The sequence below is a fragment of the Aedes albopictus genome, chromosome 1, assembly GCF_035046485.1.
Source record: "Aedes albopictus strain Foshan chromosome 1, AalbF5, whole genome shotgun sequence".
Lineage (NCBI taxonomy): Eukaryota > Metazoa > Arthropoda > Insecta > Diptera > Culicidae > Aedes > Aedes albopictus.
The window spans coordinates 31,364,541-31,377,824 of record NC_085136.1 but is presented as its reverse complement, the minus strand read 5'-3'; the positions used below and the strand labels follow the sequence as shown (position 1 = coordinate 31,377,824).

The 13,284-nt window shown below is 47.3% G+C and overlaps 1 protein-coding gene across 1 annotated transcript; it reads left to right on the top strand.

Annotated features, from left to right (window-relative positions):
• Positions 1–9,095: 9,095 nt before the first annotated feature.
• Positions 9,096–13,132, top strand: LOC109428468 (uncharacterized). The gene is made up of 7 exons (XM_019704235.3): positions 9,096–9,499; positions 9,568–9,719; positions 9,774–10,794; positions 10,852–11,003; positions 11,061–11,277; positions 11,334–11,800; positions 11,857–13,132. Exons 1-7 carry the CDS (start codon positions 9,203–9,205, stop codon positions 13,016–13,018), a joined length of 3,468 nt encoding a protein of 1,155 aa, XP_019559780.3. The 5' UTR covers positions 9,096–9,202; the 3' UTR covers positions 13,019–13,132.
• Positions 13,133–13,284: the final 152 nt, after the last annotated feature.

Here is a 13,284-nt window from a genome sequence, read left to right as displayed (position 1 = left end):
TGATGAATCCTGGGAGGAATTCCTAGACAAACTTCTGGAGGAATCCTTGGAGGAATTTTTGGACGAATTCCTGGAGGAATTTCTAGAGGATTTTTTGGAGGAATTCTTGAAAAAATCCCTGAAATCTCTGAAATCCTGGAAGAACTTCTGGACAAATTCTTGGTGGAATCCTTGGAGGAATACCTGGAGGAATTCTGGGAGCAATACCTGGACGAAACCCTGGAGGAATTCCAGGAGAAATTCCTGGATGACTTACTGCAGAATTTTCTGGATGCGTTCCTGAAGCAAACCCTGGGAGACATCCTGAAGGAATCCCTGGATGAATTCCTGGAGGATTCTTTAGAAGAATTTCGGGAGGAATCCCTGAAGAAAGTTATGAAGAAACCTATTGGGAAATTCCGAGAGGAATCCTTAAAGAAATTTCCGAAGAAATTCTTGGAAGAATCCCAAGGGATTTCTGGGAAAAATCCCTGAAGGAATTTATGAAGGAATCCCTGAAGCAACTTCTGGAGGAGCTTCAGGAGGAATGTCTAGAGAAACTTTTGGACAAATCCCTGGCGGAATTCCAAGAGGAATTCCTGGAGAAATATCTAGAGGAATTCTTGGAATACTTCCGAGGAATTATCCCTAGTAGAATTCCTGGAGGATTCCCTAAATGAAATTCTGGAGGAATCTCTAGATGAGTTCTGGGAGAGTCCCTGAAGAGTTATTTGAAGAAATTCCTAGAGAAATTTCTAGAAGAAGTCCTGCAAGTATGCCTGAGTAAACCCTGTAGGAATCTCTGGAGGAATTTCTGAAACTATACCTGGTGGAATCCCTGGATGAACTCCTGGAGAAATCCTAAGAACAAATATGGGAGGAATCTTTGGAGAAATTGCTGAAGAAATCACATGAAGAATCCCGTTAGGAATTCCTAGACAAATTTCTGGAGGCATCTTTGGATGAATTTTTGGACGAATTCCTGGATAAATTTCTAGAGGAATTCTTGGAGAAATCCTTGCAAGAATTCCTGTGAAAATCCCTGAAGCAATTTCCAGAGCAATTTCTGGCGGAAATCCTAGAAGAATTTCTGGAAAAAAATCCTGGCGGAATCCCTGGAGGAATTATTGGAGAATCGCTAGAGGAATTCTTGGAGAAATCTCTGAAGGAATTGGTGAGGGAATTATTGTAGGATTTCCTGGAGGCATCCCTGGAGAAATTCCTGTACGAATGCCTGGGGTATTCCCTTGATAAATTTCTGAAGAAATCCCTGGATAAATCCGCGGGGGAAACCCGAGAAGAATTCTTGGAGGAATTCCCGGAGGACTTACTGCAGAAATCCCTGGATGAATTCCTGTAGTAAACCCTGGGAGAAATTTTGATGAATACCTGGAGGATTTCCCAGAGGAATTCTGGGAGGAATCCCTGGAGAAGTTTGTGAAGAAGCCTTTTGAGAAATTTCGGGAAGAGTCTTTAGAGACATTTCTGGAGAAATTCTTTGGAAAATCTCTGGGGAATTCTTAGAAAAATCGCTGGAGGAATTTCTGGAGGAATGCCTGAATCAATTTTTAGAGGAACCTCAGGAGGAATGTCTAGAGGAACTTCAGGACAAACTCCTGGCGGAATTCCAAGAGGAATTCCTGGAGAAATCACTAGAGGAATTCTTGTGGTACTTCCGAATCCTTTGAAGAACTCCTAGAGGATCCCTGAATGAAATTCTGGAACAATCTCTGGTAGAATTTTGAAAAGAACCCCTGTAGAAATTCAGAAGAATTGCCTAGAAAAATTCCTAGAAGAATTCCCAGAGAAATTACTGGTAGAATTATCGGAGGAATTCCTGGAGGAATTTCTGGAATAATGTTTATGGGAATCCCTGAAGAAATTCCTGTTCAATTCTTGGAGAAATTCCTGGTGGAATTTCTGGAGGAATTCATGAAATAATTCCTGCAGGAATCTGTGGAGTAATATTTGGAGGAATCCATAGAGGAGTAATTCCTCGATAAATAACTGGAGAAAGCCCTTAAAAAATTTCCGGCGGAACCCCTGTAAAAATTCCTCCAGGAATTACGGAGGAAAATCTTGACAGAATTTCTGGAGGAATCCCTGGAGGATTTCTTGGAAAAATTCTGAACAAATTCATGGGATAATTCCTGAAGGTATTGCCCTGGAATTCTTGGTAATATTCCTTGAGGAGTCCCTGGAGGAATGGCTCGATGAAATCCTGGGGGAATACCTGAAAAAAAAATCTGGATAAATACCGGGAGCAATCCCTGGAGGATTTCCTGGGAGATGCATGACGAAATTCTTGAATGTATATTCCTAGAGGAATCTCAGGAGGAATTCATGCAGGAGTATCTGGAGAAGTTCTTGAAATAATGCCTGTATAAACTCCGGGAGCAGGATTTCCTGGTGGAATTCATAAAGGTATTCCTGGAGAAGTCCCTGAATAAATGACTGGATGAATCCCTGGAACAATCTCTGTAGGAACTCCTAGAGAAATAACTGGAGACATGACTGTAAGAAATCCTGGAGGATTCTCTAGAGCAATTCCTTGAGAAATCTCCAGAGGAACTCCTGGAGTTATCCATGGAGGAATCCGTAGAGAAATCCTTGGTGGAATTTCTGGAGGATTATCTTGAAGAATTATTGGAAAACTCTCAGGTAGAATCCCTGGTGGAATCTCAAGAGAAATCCTTGAGAAATCTCCACTCCTGGTGGAATCCCTGCATAAATTTCATGAGGAATGAATTCCTGGACGAATTCCTGTAGGAATTTTTAGACGAATCAAACAATTCCAGAAGGAATTTCTAGAGACATCATTTGAGGTATTCTTTGAGGAATCCCAGGGAGAATTTCCCTGGGCTTTCCTGAAGAAAGCCCAGGAGGATTTTCGCAAGGAATGCCAAAAGGAATTGCTAAGAAAATCTGTAAACAGGAGAGTTTTCCTAGCGAATTTCTGGAAGAATTTCTCTAGGAATCCATGGATAAAAAATCTGAAGAAATCCATGTCTGTAGTAATTTCAAAACGTATTATTGAAGAAACCATTGTTGTGTATAAAATTCTTAAGGAATTCCTGGATTAATTTTTGGATAATCTCTAATAACATTTTCTGAAAGGATTCCGGGAAGACATTCCTGCAGAAATACTTCGAACGATTCCAGATGAAATTATGGAGCAATCTCTAGTGGAATTCTGGCAAGAATTCCTGAAGAAATCTCTGAAGGTATACCTGTAGAAATACCTTAAAGGATCTCTGGAGAAATTCCCGAAGAAAACCATGAAAACAGCACTGGAACAATCACTAGAGGAACCTCTCAAGATATCCCAGGACATATCCCCAAAGAAATGTCTGGTGGAATCCCTCAATGCATTCTTGAATTAATCTCTGAAGAAATCCATGATGGAAGCACTGCGGCAAGCTTTGGAAAAAATCTGGAGGAATTGGTCATACTTAGGCGCTGTCCATAAACTACGGAGACTCAATTTTGGCAAGCTCTAACCCTCTGACGTTAATCGCCCACTGTAGTCTCTCGATTTTTACGGTGTGTACGATGGTTGGTTCTCTCAGTAGCTGATGTAGCTCGTGGTTCATGCGCCTACTTCAAGTCCCGTCTTCCATCCAGAGATGGAATTGTTCTCATCGTGAAGCAATTTACGAGTGAAAAGCCTACACAAGGCTTAAGCTGCTAGTACACAGGGTCAAATATTTGTCCGAAAAGAAATCAATGCTCAAACATCTTGTTTGACTCGATCAAATTTTCATTAGTGTCAAACTGATGTTGTTTCTTGAGTTCTTTCCTTGTCAAATATTTGACCCTGTGTACTACTGGCCTTACTCATGTTTCCGAGAGTAAACAGTGTGTGAGTTTTTTTCGCACCCGCCTTCTTCGTGAGTAAGAAGCAAAACGAAAACCAAAACACTCATGAGTTTTAATTCGTGAAGAACTAGTGAAGGTGCGGGAAGTGCATTTTAGTGTGGTTATAATAACAAATCCAGTGATTATTCGATAAACGATCAACGATCAATTCTGACTATACATGTCAATGTTAGCCCCTCCGTGATTGAATAGCATCTCTCCCGTTGATGCTTTACTACGGACTTGTCATCAAAATTTAGTCCGCACTCCACTGTGTCTAGATTAGGAATCCATGATTTATTTTCTCTTCAGCTTACATTTTATTTCCTACAACTAGAGTTACCTAGAATTATGCTACCTCGCACAGACAGTTTATTGACAATATTTGGAATAACCCGGCTGAGACAACATAAACATAGCTCGGGTGACGCCCTTGCAAAGGTTGCAATTCGGCCTAACCATGAGACATGCTTAACGGTCTCGCTATGTGTAATAAACAATAATAATTCAGCGTCTGCAGGTAAAGGTCGCAAGCGCATCAAATTCAAAACAATATAGCGCATTTAGTTCACCACTGGACTATCGCACTAGTTTTCATGAGTGCGAAAACGCTAATAAAAGTGCGCAATTGCATCAAATCAACTCGGTGTCTTCAGAGCACTTGTTCTCCATAGATTGAAGAAATAGTGCGCCGAAGACATCAACCTGATTTGATGCAATCGCGCACTTTTATTTACATTTTCGCACTTATAATGTCGCAGTTCGCAGTCCAGTAGTGAACTAAATGCGGTATAACCAACGTTACTGTTTTATGACCGTGATAATGAGCGTACACATCTTGTAAGCAGATTGTGCGAAATTGCTAATTCAGGAGGCGGGGGGGGGGGGGGGTAATCACGCCTAAAAATCGATTTGGAAAAATCCTATGACTGATGCGTAGCAGGAATGCTACAATTGATCTGAACTGGTACCAATTGCACTGAGATCCAACTGAATAACAGGCTGGGACATTCCACTTATCAAGTGCAATTTCAAGCAGCTCATACATTTTTGATCAATTACGGCGTCGCCCAAATCCTTATAGTCAGCTGGGAAGGGAAAGGAATGTTAGAGTGTACTGGTTGTTGCTACTAGAGACCGAGAGCACTCTGTGTCCCCACAACCCGCACGGACTAGGGTATGTGTTAGGCGGAAAGGATGGGAGATCTGGGAGTCACCGTTGGGTCGGTGATGCGATCCATGGATAGAGGCTATTTATCGTGTTCGGAAGGTGATAAGATTGTGTGGTGAATACTATGAAGGTCAAGCGGCACAGTTCGCTTTGGTTGCATAGCTTGTAGGCGTTATATACACTGTGCTGTGAAGTTGGAAGGAAGGGAAACGACGTTATTTCAATTCGTTTCTGGTTCTAGCGATGGCTATGAACATATGAATATACATGAGTTGTATATGAAGAGAAGAGAGAGAGCCACAACAATGGTAGTGTCGTTAATAAATAGTAATAATAATAACGAAGCCCATCTCCATATAATAACAAATCCAGTGATTATCAATCATAAACTAATGCTTTATGCTTCATTGTTCCTGAAAAGCAGCACTGCCAGTGGCGAAAATGCGTTTTTTTAAAGCAAAAAGCTCAGAGAAGCTTCGCGTATCACACGCGAGTGCTTGTCAGCTTCGTTTACTCACGAATAAAGAAGCACGAGTATTCTCGGGCCCCTGTTGTTCCCGAGTAGGTTTGTTTTGGTTTGTGTCTGCTCAGCTGCAATCTTCATCATTTTCCATCCCTGCTTCTAGCTTCAGATTCGCCAATCCTTTCGTGAAACCATCCGCAGATTGCTGTTTGGTGCTCACGTATCCCAGCTCGATTATACCTAGATGTGGCACATTCCGGATGAAGAGATACCGGATGTCTAGGTGCTTCGTCCGTGGATTGCATCCTTGATTCCTAGCGATACAGATAGCCGATTGATTATCCGGATGGGGATCTTCTACACGCCAAACATCTGCGACTGAAAGTGATGCTACCAAAGTGCTTCCTGGATTGTGCGGGAAAGCGCAATGTATTCCGCTTAGCACGAGGACAACGCAACTGTTGGTTGCCGCTTCACATTCCACGACACAGCTCCTCCCATGAAGGTGTTATACCCAGCAGTGGATTTCCTGGAGTCCGGTTCTCCTCCCCAATCGGCATCTGTATAGCCAACCAGATTCGATGCCCAATCCTTCGAGTACATCAGTCGGTTTGATTTCGTACCTCGCAGGTACCGCATAATCCGCTTCACTGCATTCCAGCGACTACGTCCAGGATTCGCATTGAATTGGCTGATTTGGTTGACCGCAAAACTGATATCCGGCTGCGTCGCTCGCGCCAGATAGGTGAGACAGCCCACTGCCTCCTGGTATGGAACCTATGTATTTCATATCGCGGGTCTCGTCCGGCGTCGCCGGTGACATCGATTTATCTAGCTTGATGCTTGTTCCCGCCGGTGTGGAGACTGGGTTGCAGTTCGCTAAGTTGGACCGTCGCCACCCGTTCTCGATGTAGTGTTCCTGATCTACCCACAGCACGCCATTCTTCCGGTCCCGCGTGATCCTCAATTTCAGAGCAAAGGTCGCTTTACCGAGGTCCTTCATTTTAAAGCGATTGTGGAGGAACGATTTCAATCTCCGCTTCAAATTCGCTTCGTTGGTGAAGATCAAGAAATCATCCACGTAAATAATTGCGAATATCATTTTTTCATCGTCGACTCGGAAGTACATACATGGATCCACTTTCGGCTGTTCCAGACCGAACTCCTTCAGTGCTTTGTCTAGCTTGCTGTTCTACACACGGCTCGCCTGTTTGAACCCTTGTTTGAGCCCGTACATTACCTTCCGCAAACGACAGACAGGTGCCAGAAAATCCTCGTGGAAACTCCATGTAGATGACCAGATGACCTCCTTCGCTCGCCTTGAAGAAAAGCAGTGACAGCGTTCATCTGCTCTATATCGAGATCGTGCTTTACCGGCAGCGCTAGGAGCAAGCCGATAGTGGAATACCATACCACCGGGGAGTACACTTCGTCATAGTCGATTCCTGGGCACTGCGAGCTCTCTTTCACGACCAAGCGGGCCTTGTAACGCTCGATATCACCAGTTGGTCCTTGTTTCGTCCTGAAGATCCATTTGTTTCGGATTGCCTTCCGGTCGCTTGGAAGACTGGTTAGTTCCCACGTTTGATTCTCCTCCAGAGCCTTGATTTCGTCACGCATGGCCACGATCCACTGTTCGCGATCCGGCTCGTTGAGCGCCTCCTCGTAGCTTTGAGGGTCATCGATCGTCGTGTTGGGAGACATCGATGTGGAATGAGGGGAAACAACTTTGCCAGAAAAGGAGCTATAGGTAACGAAATCAGAATACTTGGCTGGAATTCAGCGCTTCCGGCGATCCAAAAATCCTCAAATGCCGCAAATCCGGCTTCCTACCGGTCTACGCCTACCGGTTAAACCGCCTCAGCCCAAAATTGCTCCTGCAGGCGCGAATCATTCACCATGCTTCGAGCCTTCTCGATGTGTGTCCGGTTCATTCTCTCTGCCACACCATTTTGATCGGGGGTGTACGGACAAGGTTTCTCGTGGTGTACTCCATCCTTAGCCATGCTGCGTCTAAACGATGCATTCACATACTCGGTTCCGTTATCCGTCCTCAGAACCTTCAGCTTCCGACGCTCGGCCATCGACTTGAATGGTTCATACGCCGCTTCACTTTTTCGTTCTAGGAAATAGAGGAACACCTTCCGGCTCGCATCATCCATGAACGTCATCACGTAACGGCTGCCACCGAGAGATGGAACTTCGATAGGTCCAACCAGGTCCGAGTATACCAAATCCAATAGCCCTTCGGCTCGCGAAACACTGGAAGGAAAAGGATTACGTACATGCTTAGCCTAAATACAAGCGATGCACTCCGGAAAAGAGTCGTCCCGCAATTCGAAGCCGTCCGCCATCGTCATCAACTACCGCAGCTTTGGCGATTCAGATGACCTAGTCGCGCTCGGTGCAATTAGCGCCTGCTCGTTGTTCCGGTTGAACTTGTACAGGCCATCCACGTGTGTGCCGGATGCGATCACGTTCCCATCGATCTCGCGGACTACGCCGTCAGTCCCTTCTGGCAAATTTTGTTATTCGAAAGGAGATTGGTGGCCAGTTCCGGAATTTGCAGCACTTCCTGCACTTCGATGGGGCCTTCTTCGAGATCCAGCTTGACCAGACCAAGGACCAGACCAAGGACCAGACCCTTCGCGACAGACATCATATTGCCGTTGTTTAACCTAGGAAAGTCATGTAGAGACCTCTGCGTCTTCTCAGGCTTAGGTGTCACGGGAATGTGGGTGTTATTAGTGGAAGGGTTAAGTCCAAAGGATACGTTTGGTCGACGTTTAGGCACCAAAACAATATAACATAAAACTCACCAAATTATACGAGTTCCTCTCGAGACGAAATTGTTGATTTCCATTTGCGTCTGTCGGGCATCCAGCCTCAAAATCACCAAAAAATACACCGAAATCAAACGAATATGAAAACGAATTCCGGCACCCCGATGGGACTAAGACAAACTCTCACAACCATCGCGAAATACCCTACTGAACACTACGCAATCCGCTAAATAGACGGGTAACAGAAATATGTTGAAAACCGAATATTAATTAGCAAGCACTTTCCGAGTTGAAATTTGCATCACGTTTCTCAATTCGGCCGTTTATTCAGTATTCAAAACAACGCGGAGCAAAGAAAACACGTGACAGTAACTGTCAGGCTGTACGCGTGAGCAGCAGCGGTTTCAAAACTGTTTTGAAAACGCAGTCGCTCGCGCGTACAGCCTGCTACAATTCTCTGGATGACAAAACCAACAACAGAGGCGTGCAGCAAAAACCTAACCTTATCAAATTCTCATACGATTTGTAAACATTGCCCTCAATTTTTCTTAGGGCAAGGACGGCCTTATGGACCGACGCCGAAGGAAAGAAAGAGAAGGAGACAATGCTGACGTCACTGTGCAAGCGCTCATGTTCAGAAAAAATATGCATCATTAAAGGGGAGGAAAAACACCTAAAATTAACGTAAACAAAAATAAGATGTTTTCCTGCTAAATCGATGTTTCGGAACATTGTACATTTGTACAATGATTCCAGCCATGCGCACTAGAACCCATGCCGTCACTTACCATGCCAACGAATTTCCCCCCAGTCCGTCGAATGCCGTTGTTGATCCGGATTCGATTTTTCAGTCTGGTTACGTTCGTCTAGTCAAATGGTAGTCCCGCTACGATTCGCTACAACTTGCCGGAGTTCAGTGCTTTGTCGTAGATCCGATAGCCCGGCAGCATGGTTCAGTTCGACTGGCGGCGGATGTGCCGCAAAAAGCGGAAGGTTCCTCAGGGCGGTGCTATCCTGGATCAAGTGATTTCCCAGTCGGCCAACGCGTCCAACCAGTGCCTGCTGTACAAGATGGCCAACTACAAGCGCGGAGGGGATCTGATCGATGCCTTCCAGGTCGGCGGGCAGAAGGCTGTGGAGCAGCTGATTCGCGAACAGTTCGGGGTGTTCATGTACAACAGTGGCCGCGGACAGATCATCAACCGGGCCGAGTATCTGCGGTGGAAGTACATGGATAACCACGAGGTCGGTGGGCTGTTACGTAAGGCGGGAAATTCTGGAACTGTATTGATTTTCCGTTCTGTCTGTTCAAGGTCGTCATTCCGATCGAGGCATCGCTGTCTCCGCATGATCCTTTGGGGAAATGGGTCGATCATAAGGCCTGCTGGCAGATGCAATACCGTGGATTGCTGGGAGAGAGTCTGCTGCACGTGTTGATCATCTGCGATACGAAGATTCACACCAAGTAAGAGACATCGATCGCTAATCGGATCATTTGAAGACTTCTTCTATCCTCTAGGTTAGCCCGTATTCTGCTGCGCGTGTTCCCCGAGCTGTCGATCGACGTGATGGAAGGCGAGGAGTACCTGGGCGCTAGCGCACTCCACCTGGCGATCGCGTACAGCAACAACGAGTTGGTGGGCGATCTGATCGATGCCGGAGCGGACGTGTCCCAGCGCGCCATCGGACGGTTCTTCCTTCCACGGGATCAGCAGGGTCTGAAACCGGCCAAGAACACCGACTACGAAGGGCTAGCCTACTTGGGCGAGTACCCGCTAGCTTGGGCCGCCTGCTGCGCCAATGAATCCGTGTACAATCTCCTGCTGGAGTGCGGAGCGGATCCAAACGCTCAGGACAGCTTCGGGAACATGATTCTGCACATGGTGGTCGTGTGCGATAAGCTGGATATGTTCGGGTATGCCCTACGGCATCCAAAACTTCCCTGTAAGAACGGAATCGTCAACGAGTCTGGTCTGACGCCGTTAACCCTAGCCTGTCGACTGGGTCGTGACGAAGTGTTTCGTGAGATGTTGGAACTGTCGGCGAGAGAGTTCTGGCGATACAGTAACATCACCTGCTCCGGGTATCCTTTGAACGCTCTGGATACCTTGATGCCGGATGGAACTACCAATTGGAATTCGGCACTGTTCATCATTCTCAACGGAACCAAGGAAGAGCATCTGAACATGCTGGACGGTGGCATCGTGGAACGTCTGCTGGACGAGAAGTGGAAAACGTTCGCTCGGAACCAGTTCATCAAGCGACTGCTGATCCTCGCTCTGCATCTGTTCTGCTTGTCCTGTTCGGTTTATTTGCGACCGGCGCGAGTTTACAAGGAAGAGAGCGGAGACGGTAGCGATGGAGGAGATGGAACAGCTGCTCCGGATGGGGCCGATGGAGAAGACGAAGAAATAGACCTAACGACTTGGTTCCGGTATGGATTTGAGATCGCTACCGTGATGGGAGTACTGAGCTACGTAGTTCTTCAGCAGGGCGACGAGATCAAGAATCAGGGATTGATCTCGTTCATAAAGTCACTTGTAAAGTCCTAGAAGTCGTAAGTAGAGTCCTCGAATTGTTAAGTTTTGTTTTTGTAGGGAAATGCACCGGCGAAAGCGATCTTCCTGATCTCCAACCTGATGATCTTGGCTTGCATCCCGTTCCGTATGATGGGCGATGTCGAACACGAGGAAGCTATTCTGCTGTTCGCAGTGCCTGGTTCCTGGTTCTTGTTGATGTTCTTTGCTGGGTAAGGAACTCCTCATCTTCTTTAACGATCCCCACTAATTCTTCCAATCTACCGCAGTGCCATCGGATTGACAGGTCCCTTCGTAACCATGATCTTCTCCATGATCACCGGTGACATGTTCACCTTCGGGATCATCTACATGATCGTGCTGTTTGGATTTTCCCAGGCGTTCTACTTCCTGTACAAAGGTCATCCGGAGGCGGAAGAGTCCCCATTTGGAAGCTACTTCGGCACCTGGATGGGCCTGTTTCAAACGACCCTCGGTGATTACGACGTAAGTGCTAAGATCCACTTGTTGAACCCCGTGAGTAACCCCTCTCAATCCCGCAGTACGCCGACCTAAATCTGACGACCTACCCAAATCTGGCGAAAACCGTGTTCATCATCTTCATGATCTTCGTGCCGATCCTGTTGCTCAACATGTTGATCGCTATGATGGGCAACACCTACGCGTACGTTATCGAGCAAGCCGAAAAGGAAGGCATGAAGCAGTGGGCCAAGATCGTAGTCAACCTGGAACGGGCGGTCAAACAGGAGGACGCCAAGAAGTATCTGGAGGAGTACTCGATCGGATTGGGACCTTCGGACGATCCGCGTTATGAGATCCGTGGCGTCATGGTCATCAAGAGCAAGAGTAAGACCCGTGCCAGACAGCGCAAGGGAGCGGTAAGTAACTGGAAGAGCGTTCTGCGTGTCACGCTGAACGAGCTGAAGAAGCGAAGCATGACCGGTGAGGAGCTGCGACGGATCATGTGGGGACGATCGTCGATCACTTCCCCGGCAAAGATCTCCAAGAAGTAGGTGAATGGCGATCGTATGATCGAGTAGCTCTACAGTGTTTCTTCTCTTTCAGGAAGAAGATCTACGAGGACGAGGATCCATTCGCAATTACCAACGCCATCGATGTGATGTCCTTCACGCAAGACATCGTCATGGTGAGTAGCGAACCGACAACCGGGCCCCCAACGATCGACCCAACCAAACCGACCACCATCGCCGTCAAGCCCCAAACCGCGCCCGCTGCGCAGCCGCCGATCCCGGAGATTCCTCCTCAGCCGCCGCTGGTCAAACGGCAATCCGTGGTCAGTGCTCCGCCGGCCTACGACGATTTCCCGCCGATGAAGGACTACAAGGATCCCCTGCGGGAGCTGGTCATCATCTCGGAGTCGCCCTCGGTGGACGATCAGTACGCGCAGAACTGCAAGGCCCTGGCGAACGATGCGTCCACCCTGGATCACGTGCACGAGATCAACCTGGCCAAGCAGACCCAGCTCCGGCAGGAGGAACAGAAGCAACAGCAACAGCAGACCTTGGGTCAGTTGAATCCCTTCCTGGAAGCGAAGGACGTTGTCGATCCGGTGAAGGAACGCGAGTTTCTGAAAACACTGGAAGCTCTGGAGGACACCGACAGCGAAGCGGCCGAGAAGCCAGTCCTGGGCAAGATCTCCTTGATCCGACGCGCCAAGTCGGCCGTCTCGAGGACAACTTCCAGGAAGAAGAAAACCGACCAGCATCCGCTGTTTACGATCGCTTGGGACGACAAGAACCTGGCCCGGACCCATCCGGAGGATTTTGGAGCGCTGAACACGGCCTACGAGTACTGTGCCGAAGATTTGAAGCACGACGTGGACGAGGAAGCGAAGGAGGAGGAAGACGAGGGCGTGACGGTGGAGGAGGTGCATCGCCGGATGGAACAATTGCACCATCGGGGCCGAGCTTCTTTGGAGCGGGACAGCAACTCGACCGAGAGCAGCAAGAAGCATCCGCACCGGAAGCGACAGGGCATGGGTCGCGGACGGAACAACAAGGTCTCACCGGACACGTCCAACGAGAGCGTTTCCGGCAAGAAGGACAAACGGATGAAGTCGGCACCGACGGGAAGCGGAGTTCGGCATCGGCAGCTGATGGGACAGGAAGAGGGCGGCGCATCGCCGCCGGATCCGCTGGAACCGTGGAGTACACGGGACATTTGCAATATCAATAAGCTGTTGGACACCGATACGCAGGATGAGTAAATCCGGAAGTTGGTGGATGAATTTTGTAGTAACGTTTTGTAGATTCAAGTTCTTTAAACTTTGTACATGCACCGTTTGCAAATAATTCTAAAATGTTACTTAGCACATTGAAAAGTGTAAGACTTTCACTTACTGAAACTACCGAAACTCCCTAAGAATTCAGAAAATACTGCTCAGGTGATCAATTTTATTGTAGATTGTATTACTACAGGTTATGGGCCCAAAACTGTTTTATTATAAGGGGACGGATTACTCACACGAGCTCT